Genomic DNA, 14,175 nt, shown 5'->3' on the forward strand with positions numbered 1-14,175 from the left:
TCTTGAATATGGGCCCTGTGATCGCGAAGACAATTCATTGGCACCACTTCTTTGGGAGATTTCAAGCGTGTGAGGTGCTTCGATTGCGCGGTTGACTCCTTTTAAGGACTGTTTGTCACTGGCCGCTACCGCCTTCCCTAATGGCATATCCAAAATCACAACTGGCTGGCAGGGGCGTTCTTACGAAAAATTCTAGCGTAAGAATTTTTTTTTAGTGCGTACTTGCCCCGATCCCAGGACTCGTATTTGCAAATCACTTCGTGCGAAAAAGTAGTTTGTAAAAAGTGAAGCAAGAAAATCGTGAGAGTGATCGTATAGTATCAGCTTTAGGCGAATGGTTAGGTGACGCATTTCTAACTAACTAAAACATACGTTTATTTTTGCCCTAGGGACAAGCTCCTCGCGCCTATATTCACAAGAGAAACGCTTACGCTAGAACTGTTCGTAAGAGACAATTCCCGCCAATCCTGCTGCTGTACATATCATTAGAGAAGGCGGCTGTCCAATCATGGCAAAGAACACTTACGGATGGAAAGCTCTGTGAATGCGACCCCTTGTTCGTAGCTGTTCTTAGGGTTCCTCGTCACGTTGGTAGTTCTTTGTACGAAGCACAAGACAGCCTTAAGCTAAAGTTGTCCGTGAGAACAGAAACCGCCCAGTTGTCATCGTTCGCGAATTAACAGGATACACTGGCTAGTCACAAAACATTTTTTTACGGAGTAAAACGTGTGACTTCCGTCCCTGATGCCTCTCTGGGTTACAAAAACTGGATTCGTATTCACAAGGAACGCCTATAGGCTATTACGTAAAAGCAAATTACGGCCAATCCCGACGCTGGGCACAAAAACTTTGTTAAGTTGGTCCCGGAACGTGCTGAAATTTGCGTGGCTGCTATGACTTTTTTCCTTTTATTTATTTATTTACTTTGGTTACATAGGTAAAAAAGATAAGCTTGGATAAAATGATTTGTTCGGTTCCTAACTAAAGATTATAATAGGGACAACAAAGAGAAAAGTAATTTATGTTTTACCGGAAGACACCTTTTTAATAACAAAAAATAAACAATCTTACCGTGAGAAGAAGCTTCATAACCCAAGAAAAAGACGCAAGGAAGCATGGGCATGTGGCGACGCCGCCGTCAAATTCCCGCACCACCTCGGTGGGGCGTCGCGGCATTTTGACAAAGCATTCTGCTCGAGCCTAATTTTCTATCGGCAGTGATAGAATACGTTGTATCCTGAAATATCCAGAGACTTGGCGAGCTTTACGAACATTTAATTAGTCCACAACGACCCAAATACAAGAACACAGTATTTCGACATCCGTGACGTCACATGGACGTAGCGACGCTATGGTTCTGGCGCGGAGTAAAATAAGAAGAAATTAAATTCCGATTTTCATTTTCTCTTCTAATAATCAACGCATTACAGCGATACTCACAAAAGTAGAGTTATTACAGAACTATTCGGAGTTCTTAATTATTTTAGTCTTTCTCTTAACGTCCTTTTAAAGGGACATTAAAGGAAAACATTAGGTCGCGTAGGATAAAAAAAAGTTTGTCTTCTGTACTAACGAATTCATAGTTCGTAGCGAGAGCACCCGTTCTGTAAGCGATAACACTATAAAAATAAAAAAATAGGAGCGGTGCCCTCTCTGACGTCAGCTCTCACGTGATGTCAGTACTGGCTGTTCCACAGAGAGCCGAAGAAAGCGAAGTCACGTGGTGATTACGGCATTTTGTTCGTTTGGTTGCGGGTGATTCAAATGAAGCAGCAGCAGCTTGTTAGTTTACTTCTAATTCTTCTTAAGCCTCTTAATTCTTAAATTCAGTGCCAATCTCTCTTTTTTGTTTTTTGTTTTGTTTTACGGAACAGATTCATACGTATATTTGCTCTCCGAAAACGATGATAGACTTCCAGGCGAATAATGTGTCGATCTCACTAGACTGAATACTTTACTTCGCTGTCCCAGCAGCAGCAGCTTGTTAGTTTACTTCTAATCCTTCTTAAGCCTCTTAATTCTTAAATTCAGTGCCAATCTCTCTCTCTTTTTTTTTACGGTACAAATGCTTACGTATATTTGCACTCTTAAAACGATGATAGACTTCCAGGCGAATAATGTGTCGATCTAACTCGACTGAATATTTTCGTTCACTGTCCCGGATGCACGAATCGCTGACTTATTCCTCTGCTCTTTGCCTTGCAGAACCGATGGGAGCAGGGAGCACGGTAGCGGGAGGAATCGGCTCGCCTGGGCAACCAGGCACAGTACCATTTCTAAATTTTTCCGAAGCCATTGAAGTACCGCAACCCAGCTCCGAAAAGATTCAATAAAGCTCGGCTTTGATAAATGGAAACAAAGGTAGTACAAGGTGCACTTGATGATGCAGCGACGACTCGTCGACGGCAACGCATTAGCGCATCGGGAACTGGTCTTAACTTCTCATAAGCTAAAAACTTTTTTCCCGGAGAAACATTATGAGCTTTAGTTTAGTGCGTGCAGTACCAGTTCTGGAGAAAGGCCTTGAAGTGACGGTCAGGTCGTTCGCTGCGTCAAGATGAAAGAACGTTTTGTCGCGCTAGAAAGTGTACGATTTATGAAGACAAAAGAAGAAAAATGGGAGGGTTAATTTGTGGGCCAGTCATCAAACAGCGTCCAGCACTGAAAGTGTCACATTATCGCTCTCTCTCTCTCTCTCTCTCTTTCACAGTATGTGTATTGGTCGCCAAAAATCAATTCCAATGCTACTGACAGCTTGCGAAACATTTGATATAAGAGAAGTGAACAATTTCAGAAGTGTAAGCTGGCGCCCTGTTTCCTGTGACGTGTTCAGTAACGCTGGGGAAAAACTGTGTGCTTCTTACGATGTGCGGTAACGCGTTGAAACGTTGGAGCCGTGTTGGCAGGTAGTTGGAAGTGACGTTAATGTGCCCCTTCCTCTATATCATGCGTTGCATGCCTATTAGCATCGTCATGCCACGGAACCGCAACAACAAGGAAACAACGCCTCAAGGGCGTTGCAGAGGCGCTTGCGTTATGACCTTTAGTACACTCTAAAAATTTTTACACCTTGAAGGGTGTTTTTTTGTCGCACTGTAACACCATTATGGTTAGGGCCTTAAAAATTTTTATAGAGGACAACAGCGGAGCTCTGATGAGATGTGCGATGACAAAAGACGTAGTTGAAAACTATGTAATCATTCTGACAGCCTTGGGCGCACAGAAATATCCGACAGGAGAATTTCACAGAGAGAGATGGGAAACTCTCCTGTCGGATATTTATATGCGCCCAAGGCTGTTAAAATGATTACATAGTCATCAACTACGTCTTCTGTTATCGCAAGTCTCGTTAGAGCTCAGCTGTCATCTTCTATAAATTTTTCTAAGGCCCTAACGGTAAGGGTGTTACAGTGCGACAAGAAAACACCCTCAAGGGTGTAACATTTTTTAGAGTGTATAGGCAGGTGCTGTGTCGCTTTCGGTGGCAGTTCTTTCCAGCGCTTGCTCCCTCGCCATTTTTTCTTTCTGAGCATTGTAGATGTGTTTCTGTAACGAATGATGAAGTAACAATAACGGCGGCAAGGGGAGGAACACAAATTTCGGCTACGCACACCAAGGCGGTAAATTCTTTTAAATCGGCATCATGGCAAAAAAACGTTACCGAGTTTTCTGTTCTTTTTTTATTTTTCGTCGTTTGTGTAGTCTGCGTAGTGAATTTGCGCACAATATTCCGCATTAACTTTAAGCACTCTCATTTACTCTCATAAACCTGATGTCACAGAATTATGAGGTACACTTAAGTAGAATCAGATTGTACATTAGGTAATATACTTATTTTAGGTACAGTTGCGAAGAGGCATGAATGCACCTAATCAACGTGTGCTTAAGATTGACACCACGTCCATGTTGTGGGCTCGGTAACGCGATGCCCATTCGATTGCACGAAGCGATCTCTCTAAATGAAAAAGGGAAAGAAGGAAATCAAGTGCACGCTCTGTGGTATTCCACGCAGGGTTCAGTTCGAACGTGCGGACGTTGATAGACCACTTAACACAGAGTGGTGAAATACGGTGGCTTTTTGCAAGGAACGGTCGAAATGGCAAGAGTCACACTCTGCGACGTTTGTAAAGAGAGCGGTCAACAGTATGCGCAACATTGCCCACGAAAAATTTCTCACAGGCAACTGTGGGGCTTAGCAAGCTGTAAGAAGGGCGATCCAGCCGGTGTGGGAATGATGGTTAGCACGTGGGTCTGCCTAAACTTCTATCCTTCTGGTTTGTGACATTGCAAGCTGATCATATTCAGAACAATATCGCGTTATGAATCTGAAAATTCGCCTTGCTTATGCATGTCCACAAAGTCTTAATGCCTCTCCGTTCAGCAGAAACAAAATGGCTTCGAAGTTTGGTTAGGGCCAATAAAGGCAGACGAAACGTACTAAAGGCCGAAAGAACGTCTGAAGCTACAAGCACGAAGATCAGACATGTCCCTGTGCTGTCCAGGTATTCACAATTCCCATGGTGGAGGAAGGATTGCAGCGCCACAGTTCCCTCCGGCAATTTTAATAAGAAACTCTGTATAGGTCGTCGGTACTGTCGTGGTGGCATGTATAGCCGGTAGCCGGTGGCGACATGCCGTGGAGCTGCGCAGAACCACAGTGCTGCAGAATGGCGCCGCAATACACACGACTGGCTTCTCTCGGCCATAGGTTCTGTCGACCTAGAGCGAACCCTGGAGCTGCGATAGTTCAGCTGTACCATGGGAATGGGGATTAGTACGTGCATGGATTTGTGGGGTCGTTGTTCGTTTGGCTTGATACGTTCTTTCGGCTTCGTTTATTGTTTTCTTTCCTGCCTAAGCGTCGAAGCGATCTTTGTTTTTTCTATAAGCTCTGAAAACTCTGGGTGCAACATGCATAATCAATGCCAATCGTTGCTTGTATAACGCAATATTTTATTTAGTTATCGGTTTCCAACGTGACAAATTCGTTTGAAGCCAGAAGGGACGAATTTTAGGGAGATCCATGTACTATATCCTTCATTCCCACGCTGACCGAACCGCCACCTTACGGCTTTCATAAACACTTGCGCCATAGTTCGCTCTAGTGATTATTATTTTTTTTTGTAAGATACTCGGTGCCTTCCGCTAACAGTTCAGCCACAACATCGCGCAAAGATGAAGGTGGTAGCATCGATCGCACGCATTACCGTAATCATTCGTTGACTAGCTGTCCCATTTAAGAAAATATCTGGCCGTCCGCGTGCCCCGGGCCGACGCCGTATACATGCGCGCGCGGAGTGCAAGTTTTGAGGGGTGGGGAATAGTTTTGAGCTTGGTCTATTTGGTGTTGGAATGTGCTCAATGACAATAGTGCACAGACAGAGCGCACTTAATTCTTCAAATTCCGTCCTTCTGGAGCTCTAGCTCAACTTTGACAGCTGCTACGCGTGTGTGAGTGTACTCGTCCCATTGCCCATGCGGGCGCAGTATGTTCATGACGTAAAGTTTTGAGATAGCCAATGAAAAGGACTATGCCTAGGAAATCATTACTCAAAATGAAAACTTCATTTCAAGAACAAAATATATTCCTGTCGTTTTGCTATTTTTTTAGCAAGGACCGAGGGCATTATGAAGGAGAGTGGTTAGTTCAATATCTTAGTATATTATAGTATCGATTACATTTATGCAACAAAGTTACATAGAAGAATAAGTTCGTCATTATACAACGTTAGCTAGAGGCGAACAAAACGACAGATGGTTGGTGATGGTAAATGTGTATCCAGAGAAATGGTTCCCGGTGGTCGACGTTGTGTGGATGAAAAAAATTCACCACAATATTTGGTTTGACATTGCATTACTCCAAGCTTTTCTATGTGGTCAATAAAGTCGTGACGTTGGAAACTCGGGTGATAAGGCTGTTGTGGATTGCAGGAGTGTGGCAGTACATTTTGTGATATAGGTGGAGTCGCAAATATTTTTTGACGTGAAGCAAGACAGGGAAGCTGCAGTGATGCTTTCATGTCACTTATGCTTGCGTAATGGTTGTAGTCTCGAATAATGAAACAAACGGAATTATTCTAAGAAAGTTCAAAATTGCCAGTTTGCCTCATGATCTAGATAACGGCGGAAAAGGAACGTGGTGTCTGTGTCAGTTTCCAAGATTCCACCCGTTAAGCGTGGGAGTTTGTAAGAAAACTCTTACATACATCGAGCACGAAACAGCTGATGACATTTCCGGGAAGCTTGCGATATTGAAGTACAATCGTTGGATCGTTCTGTAGTGTTGTCACTTGCCATTTGTTACGACCGCTTCTTCGAGGCTCATAAATCCGCGTGTCGCAGTTTAACGAGCCCTACTACGTGACCTAGCATTCGGTGGCCTATCGCATTGCTGGGATCAGCGCCATCACGAATTCAAAGTTTGTACCACCGCAGTGATGATTTTCGTCAGCAGACGACATGGCGTTCGGTGCATCAAGGGCTAGGCCACAGCTGCATGTGCCGCCATCGGAAGCGGGCATATATGAAATGTGAATGTACGCTCACATCTAAAAACAAATATGTAGGGCCAGTAGACGGGAATGCGCCGCGAAAAAAGAAAAGCCGGACTTAATCAAATCAAATCAAACTTTATTCCAACATTCAGGACTTAAAATGAGCTGCTTCCGATTAAGGCAACCTGACGTTTCCTTTGGTGGACCTTTCTTCGTCAAAAGCGGATTTGACATTCTTTGGGCTTTTATACGGTTAGGAGAATGGCGCCTCGAGGTGTCCTCTTGTGGCGGCGACAATATTCGGAGGAAGAAACTGGATGGAAGATGAGTGCTGGCGCATTGCAATTCCAGAGTGGAGAAATATTCCGTAAGGGTCCACTTAATGGACATGTCCGTTTCGTCTGCTGTTTAAGTTCTAATTGGTTGTGGCGCCTGGCCGCTGTAGACGCGCAGCCCAGACCAGCCAAACAGATCTTCAGCACTAGGCGAAATGGACGTGTCCACTAGGTGGACTCTTAACAGACTGCCTCTCTGCAGGAAGTCATTAGATTCTATCAGGTCTCTTGTTCTACGTAGGGGGTCTGTTAATATACGGCCGGGCCGGCCCGTGGTTTTAGGGATGGCATTTAGAAACTTAAGGGACCTGGAACAAAGCCATGGCACGATAGAAGAAATGCGATAAGAGCAGAGTGGTCTGACAAGTGTTAGTGCTAGTGCAACGCTTGTAAAATATTTTTGTCCACACAAACCGTCCAATCAAGCCATCGGCTCCTTTCCTTCGTTGATCGATGCGCGTCAGTGCGCGTTAAGCCTTTGTATCACGCACAATCGTACGCCGCTTCAACTGTTCTAAAGCGCAATTAAGGTCTTAATAGAGCTTCACAGGACGGCACTGCCATACCTGGCGTTCCATGCGATGTATCTTTATCACGGTATAGTAGCAACAGCGATGCAATTACTTTAGGCTAAAGCCTGCGTAATATAGGCGGAGGCGGCTACATTTCATCAGACAAATTTTCAGTCTTCTGCTTCCATATTTTTAGAATCGATAAGTAAATAACGCTCTCTAGTCTGAAAGCCACATGGTGAAGCACCTTATCAGCCTTGTAAGCCGGGCACAGTCCGTGAGAAATGTTCCGAATATTTGACCGAAAGCCTAGCAACTTCTGATAAGGGCCACCCTTCCCGAAGTCACAACCATGAGTAGTGCATACTGCTGTGGATTTAATTACACTGCCACTCGAGTATTGGGGTCACTTCGCCTTAGAACACGCCTTTTTTTCTGCGGCGATTGAAAAAACGCACAGTCAAGATCAATCATCGCCGCCTCTGTAACCGCTAAGTAATATCGTGGAGTGACAGTATCATTGTAGCACTAACCTGGCACGCACTGACGAGCGTTACCTGTCGAGACCATGGCAGTGAGTCGAAGTGCTGACGGCGGCATGTTTCGAAGCTGTGTTTATATTAGAAATACCTGCTTAGCTGACGCTGAATTGTTTCCAAAATACACTGCAGGAGGGGCTTTGAGACTAAAGGCACAGTGAGATGTAGTTTGACTTGTCCCAAGCTCGCATCATTCTTCTTGCCGCACATTGGCCGAGCGTAATTTCGTAACGCCACATAGCAGACGACCGCATGAAAGGCATGCGGGTGTCTTGAGTGGAGGCTTGTTATGTTTCTCATTGGTCGATTTGGAGCGGCCGCCGAAATCCTGGAGGGAGCGCTCAGATTTCACCAGTCTGAATCTGCCATTGGAGTGCAAGAATGCCCCGCGATGGAAAACCGACTTCCGCTTTGTAGGTTACCATGGGAACCAAAGACACCGTACCACAGCGGGCGGAAGTGACCTATGATTCTCGTCCTATTTCCTCCCGAATCCGCGCCTCGGCGGCGGAGCAACCAAGAGCGATCCGCTGCAGAGTGAGCTGATCCGAAAGGATCAGTGGAAAGCGCCAACACGTTCTAGATCAACCATTGAAAAATACCATCAGGTTTAACATTCGGACTAACACGAAGCTTTCTTCAACGATAGTTTTCCTTCGGAGGAACCCGCATAGGCGTCTTTTGCAAGTAATTATGTAAAATATATCTATTCTATTAAACAAAAATGCCAGCGTAGGCACTCATCAAACTTAGTTTGTTAAATCGGCGAGAAACTGATTTCTTCAAGGTTTTCAACGTGTTAGTGTCTACGAATCTGGGTCGAGGGAATGGAAAGCATTTCGTCAAATCAAAATTTCCGTCAAGTCGGCTTTTGTTAAAAGGCGGCTTAACTTTATTTACTTCCAACCTTGCAAATTTTCGCATTAGCTCGTTCGCTTATTATACTGCTTCATTGGCGCGCATAGCTGAATGAATAAGCATATTGAAGCTCAATAAAGAAGCGTATTGAAAAAAAAAAACAGTGAACATGCCGTCCTGTGATCTTCATTGCAACTTTTGAGATACTTCTGCAGCCACTGCGCCCATTAACAAAAGCCGATTTCTGGCCTTCCATTGTTGTACTCAATAGCAAAAGCGCTTACGCAAAGAGAGGTAAAGAAACTGAGCGAGTTCGCATGGTTAATTTAATTTATGGAGCAGATCACAGTCGCCGATATCGGACAGATACCAATATCAGATGTAGTGACGCACAGTTGACGTGTCGCACGCTTACGACTAGGACTAATTTATCTCCCTGAACTTTGGTCGTTTGCTTGTGCGCGACTTCCACGGTCGGCTAGGCAAATTTCTGCACGCTCTTCTTCGTGTTCTGAACGAAGGGGTACGTGCCGTAGGCGTATGCTGTAGTTCGGGGCCTTGACGATTCAAATGCCCGCGAAAGGCGCCAGTGCTTTCATTACCGTTGAACAGACGCGAACGGAGAAACCTATAGCGACTGTTTGGGATGAAAACTTTGATTCGACCTTCATATTGTTCTGATGAAATTAGCAACAATCAATGAAAGTTGAAGTGCCATGTTTCGCACTCCGTAACTATAGGCAACGAAAAGAGAAACGCTGAGCTACTGTGGAGTGCGCCATGGATGGCGAGCTTTAAGATGGCAGAATCAACGCGCGACGTAATTGTGCACCAGTTGACTCGCTAGCGTATGTTTCCCGGTAGCCATACCACGAAAGTTGCAGGCACGGTTTAAAGTCATTTTTAAGAGGAAAAATTGTCCGTTTTCGACGCTCTTTAAAGTGCTGTTGACAAAATCGCGATTTCATTGCAAACCTCGACGTGTAGCTTGTTTAATATACCGATTTTTGGCGATTTTATTTTACTCGAGGGTGTCTATCAAAACGCTTGTCCCACTAGTTTATGCTGTTGGTATTTAACTTCTCGCGAATTGACGGAAATGATCATTCCTGTCTTGGTATTTGCTTTGTTTCGTGTCGTATTACACCGCAACAAGCTTTACCGAAATTTGTTCACGAGGTTCCGCAAGAGAGCCCCCCCCTCACTTGTATTTCACATGAATCGCGCGAATTTCAGTAAAGAAAACGGGGCTTGCTCCTTATGCGGCAACCACAACTAATGAGATTGCGACTCATTTTACGCGTGACGTCGTCTGGCGTTAGCAGTTCAGTTTCACCCAGACAAGTAACCATCCTATTACCGATATCGCAACGTTGTGCATGGCGCATCATAGCCGTAGTTGCTTTTGCGCCATAAAACCCTGCATAGCTAAGTAGCTTACCAAACCACGGCATGTCTACACTTAAATTTTTTTGCGTGAAAAAAAAAGTCAAGTATGGCAATTTCTTGTAATATATCTTTTCTGCTCGCTTTTCTTTTCTGTCAGCTTGTTTTTCTGTGATTTCACTACAATAGTGTATTTAGTGTCTTTTTCCCCGTAATTTTACAATTAAAAGATTGCTAGATTGTTTCCATCAAAGGAGTATTTTTTACTCCCCTCGTGATTGCAGCTTTCATGTACACCCTTAAGCAAAATTACACCCTTTTGCCACACAACGATAATCGTCATCCGTCTTGTCCGCATTTCCTTTCTTTAACGGAGCGAGCCCGGTACTTCCCAGTAACGAACGGCATGCGCGTTATCAGCATGACATAGCATTCCCGACAGGAAAGTAGCGGGCGCGGCGTTTTCAAGAAAGGAAACGCAAGCAAGGCAGATGACGATTATTGTTGTGGGACAAATATACACCCCAAAGGGTGCAACCGTTTTAAGAGTGTACTTCCAAGTCACCAACGGATTGCGCGTTATCAGCGTGACACAAAATTCTCGACTGGAAAGTAGCGAGTGCTAAGTTTTCTAGAAAGGAAATGCGAGCTGGGCAGATGACGATCATTGATGCGGGACAAGATAAGCCCCAAAGGGTGCAAATTTTTTGGAGGAGTCAGGTGTTGGGTTTGTGGTTATAACTAACAGGTCACATGTGTACAGATAAGCACGCTAAGCGACAGATGCGAGTGTCCACTGTGCTAGTGTATATATATATATATATATATATATATATATATATATATATATATATATATATATATATATATATATATATATATATATATATATAGCCATGCTCCGATCGGTATGACTCACGCTGACTGGAGCTGTATCTTATTCGAATCTTAACACCAATTGCCTCGCGCATACTAGATATATATATACCTATACTTGCGGCTGGTGAAGCTGCAGGCACGCAAATGCTAATTGAGCATAGTAAAGAGGTGGACAAATCTCATGTCGCGTCGCAGTATTGATGACAAATTATTTCGCTTTACTCTATAGGGAGCAATGCTGTTAAGTAAAATTAAGTCTTTGACCATAACCAGAAAAGAGAATAGATTAAAGAAATAATCAGTTCATTCCACAAAAGTCATTTTTCTGTGGTAAAAAAAAATAATTTCTCGTTCTTTCTTACGATTTATTTTTTACAGTGTAGTTTAACCAGTAACTACTCGGAATGCGTGTAGTTTAACCAATGCGCAGATGGAGCGCGCTTGCGTCGCGAGGCGCCCGAATGGGTTGCAAATGCGGTTCATGTGGTTAGTCAAATACTTCCACCCGCTCAAAAAAAAAAACATATTCTATAGTCGGATACAACTTTAGAAAAAAGGGGAGGCCCCGCCCAGATGACCGAAGCGGCGAAGTCACCGGCCGTCCGGCGCATGACGTCGGTCCAGAGTGCGCGCCCATTGGTGGATGCTCGTGTGCACCCGCCTCGGAGGAGTAAACGCCCCCTTTTTTCTAAAGTTGTATCCGACTATAGACAGTTTATTAATTGTCGACAGGCTTGTTTTAGGCCACTTCGCTTTCTTAGGTTTTGTCCTTGTCGCTACACAAAAGTCCGTATAGACTTTACCTATAAAAAAGTCGTTAACGAGTCTTTATCTATCTACTGTGGTCTATCGAGTTCCGTACGGTTTGTCTTCAGAAAGCTTTAGTGACACAGCTAAATTCTCAGCATATGAGTTCGCGGGGGTTCTTATGAAAACATGGGCACTGTCATACAGGATTTCGAGAAATAGTGCGATATCTTAGAGTGCTCGTAGGAGTTTACACTCGGGAGCGCGAGCACAAATAACCTCCCTATACCTGTCGTCGCGTGATCAGATTCATACTGCAAAACGGGCAACTTGTGCACCTAGCAACGAGATGAAACACCTTTTCTACGCTTTTCTTTTCGGCTCTGCCGGAGCCGCTAGGTGTCCGCGCCTACCGCGTAGCGGTACGTACTACGATGAGCGCACTGTATTTCGAGCCATATGACGGTCAACTTAAAAAACCATGTATAGCAAGTACAACGGTGAACCACGAACAGGCGTCGTGTCTACCGCAGAGGGTCGCCGCAGTCACCTATGGCATAAAAAAAGCACCTCTCTTCTGTCCCATCCTAGACTAGTACGTACCGAAGCATGAGAAGTAGGTTAAAGATGACATACTGCTGGTACAGATGACACACGTTTAAAATTCAGCGCGGCTTGCCTGCGAAGTCTGTAAGCATCGTAACGCAACGCTTGTAACGTAACGCGTTAACGTATACGCGGGTAACAATTTTGCTTGTAAGCGAGATGGCATTCTTCTGGAGCTCTCTTTTTCTGCTTGTCAACCATATTGGCCAAGCATACAACGCCTCACGAGACCCGTAAAGATGCAGACCTCAGTGTTTTTTTTCTGTTCCTGGAGGGCGTTTCTAATGTACATTAGAAGATAAAATTGAACTTAAGTTAACGTTGGTGCAACGTTGGTCATTACAGGGTTTTAAAGGGCCGCTCATCAAGCCCCATTGCAAACTTTAGTTACAGCCTGGAAGTTGTTAAACGCCATCTAGGGGGCGTTTTACCAAAATATTTTTTTTTTCAAATGGGTCCGTTATTGTAGTAGATATCAGTAATTGAATATACCTTATTACCATGCCGCCAGAAGGCAGGCGCGACTGCCAACAAAGACTCCCAGTTCGACTGGCGTCCTTCCCGGCTTCTCCCATACCGGAGCCGAGGGACACGTCACGTTCCTGTGACGAGCTCCCGCTTAAAGCCCCTTAAACTTCGTAAAGTAGTGCCACGCTTTGAAGAATGCCGCCTCCTCCTCGCGCGCTCTGGCCGAGGCTGACACCGCGTCGCTATTGGTCTAATAGCATCACGTGGGCCCTCGCGCCGTGCATCAGCGCCATTTTTGCTCGAGAAGCGTCTACGGAGTGGCGAGGAGCTCATGTTGGCGCCGTTGCTACGCTCGAGCAATGTAGGCGGCGCCACGGTCGAGGAGTGAGCGTGAAAGAGAGGAGAAATGAGGAGGAAGGAAGGCGGAGGAGGACAGTGTCGCTACTTTACGAAGTTTAAGGGGTTTTACTCCGGCTAACCTTCCCCTCGATCACCTTGCTTCTCTCTCTCTCTCTCTCTCTATTTTCTGCTGCGCGGCGCACTTCCAGTGGCGGCAATCGCGTTCCTCATTGGGTGGTTTGCCGAAGTCGTGTCACGGTGAGCTACGCTGCAGAAAGTTCGTTCTACGCGTAGGCGTTTTTGCGTGTGGCCTTGACTCTCTCGCTGGGGGCGAGACTTCCCCAAGAGGGAGGGCGCGCAGCGCTTTGTGTGAAATTTTCAGCTGCTTTTGGGGCGGCGCGCAGTGGTGCACTGCTTTGCATACCCGATCGCTATCGCGTGATGCATATGCTGTTTAAGATGATCGAACCTGCTGAAGGGCCATTTAAGAAAGAAGGGATTGCCTACGGAATCGATGCCTCTGTATTGCTGCGCGGCCCAGGGGTGATAGACCTAAAATCGCTCGGTCGGTTTGATGTGTGTTCTCGGTCACCTTCTCCTTTCTCAAGCGTGCCAGAGAAAGCATTTGAGCACGTATTTTGAAAACGAAGCACGTGCAATGCTCTTCCGATGCATTATTGACGTATATATTAGACGTTTATTAGACGCATACGCGCGGTTCGATAACGTTATAGGTTGTCGATTCCGAATGGCGGCAGTTTTAGTAGTTTGACCAAATTTTGATAACACGAGCTCTCGAGCTTAAACCATCCAGTAATAATAATAATAATAATAATAATAATAATAATAATAATAATAATAATAATAATAATAATAATAATAATAATAATAATAATAATAATAATAATAATAATGTGTTTTCATCACAGCAATGTGATGGAGGAGGTGAGAACTAAACACGAAAATTCGCTTGCCTAGGTTTTCACCACCTTAGTGGCCGAGTATAGAACAG

General features: G+C 44.8%; 1 protein-coding gene across 1 annotated transcript in view; it reads left to right on the forward strand.

The window, feature by feature from the left end:
- LOC135904660 (membrane metallo-endopeptidase-like 1) overlaps positions 1-14,175 on the forward strand; it is an 80,375-nt gene that overhangs the window by 22,346 nt on the left and 43,854 nt on the right. Inside the window, exon 6 of the mRNA XM_065435545.2 lies at positions 2,206-2,262. Within this exon, the coding sequence (XP_065291617.2) occupies positions 2,206-2,262 (57 nt within the window). The remainder of the gene's footprint in view (positions 1-2,205; positions 2,263-14,175) is intronic.

Source organism: Dermacentor albipictus, chromosome 2, assembly GCF_038994185.2.
Source record: "Dermacentor albipictus isolate Rhodes 1998 colony chromosome 2, USDA_Dalb.pri_finalv2, whole genome shotgun sequence".
Taxonomy (NCBI): Eukaryota; Metazoa; Arthropoda; class Arachnida; order Ixodida; family Ixodidae; genus Dermacentor; species Dermacentor albipictus.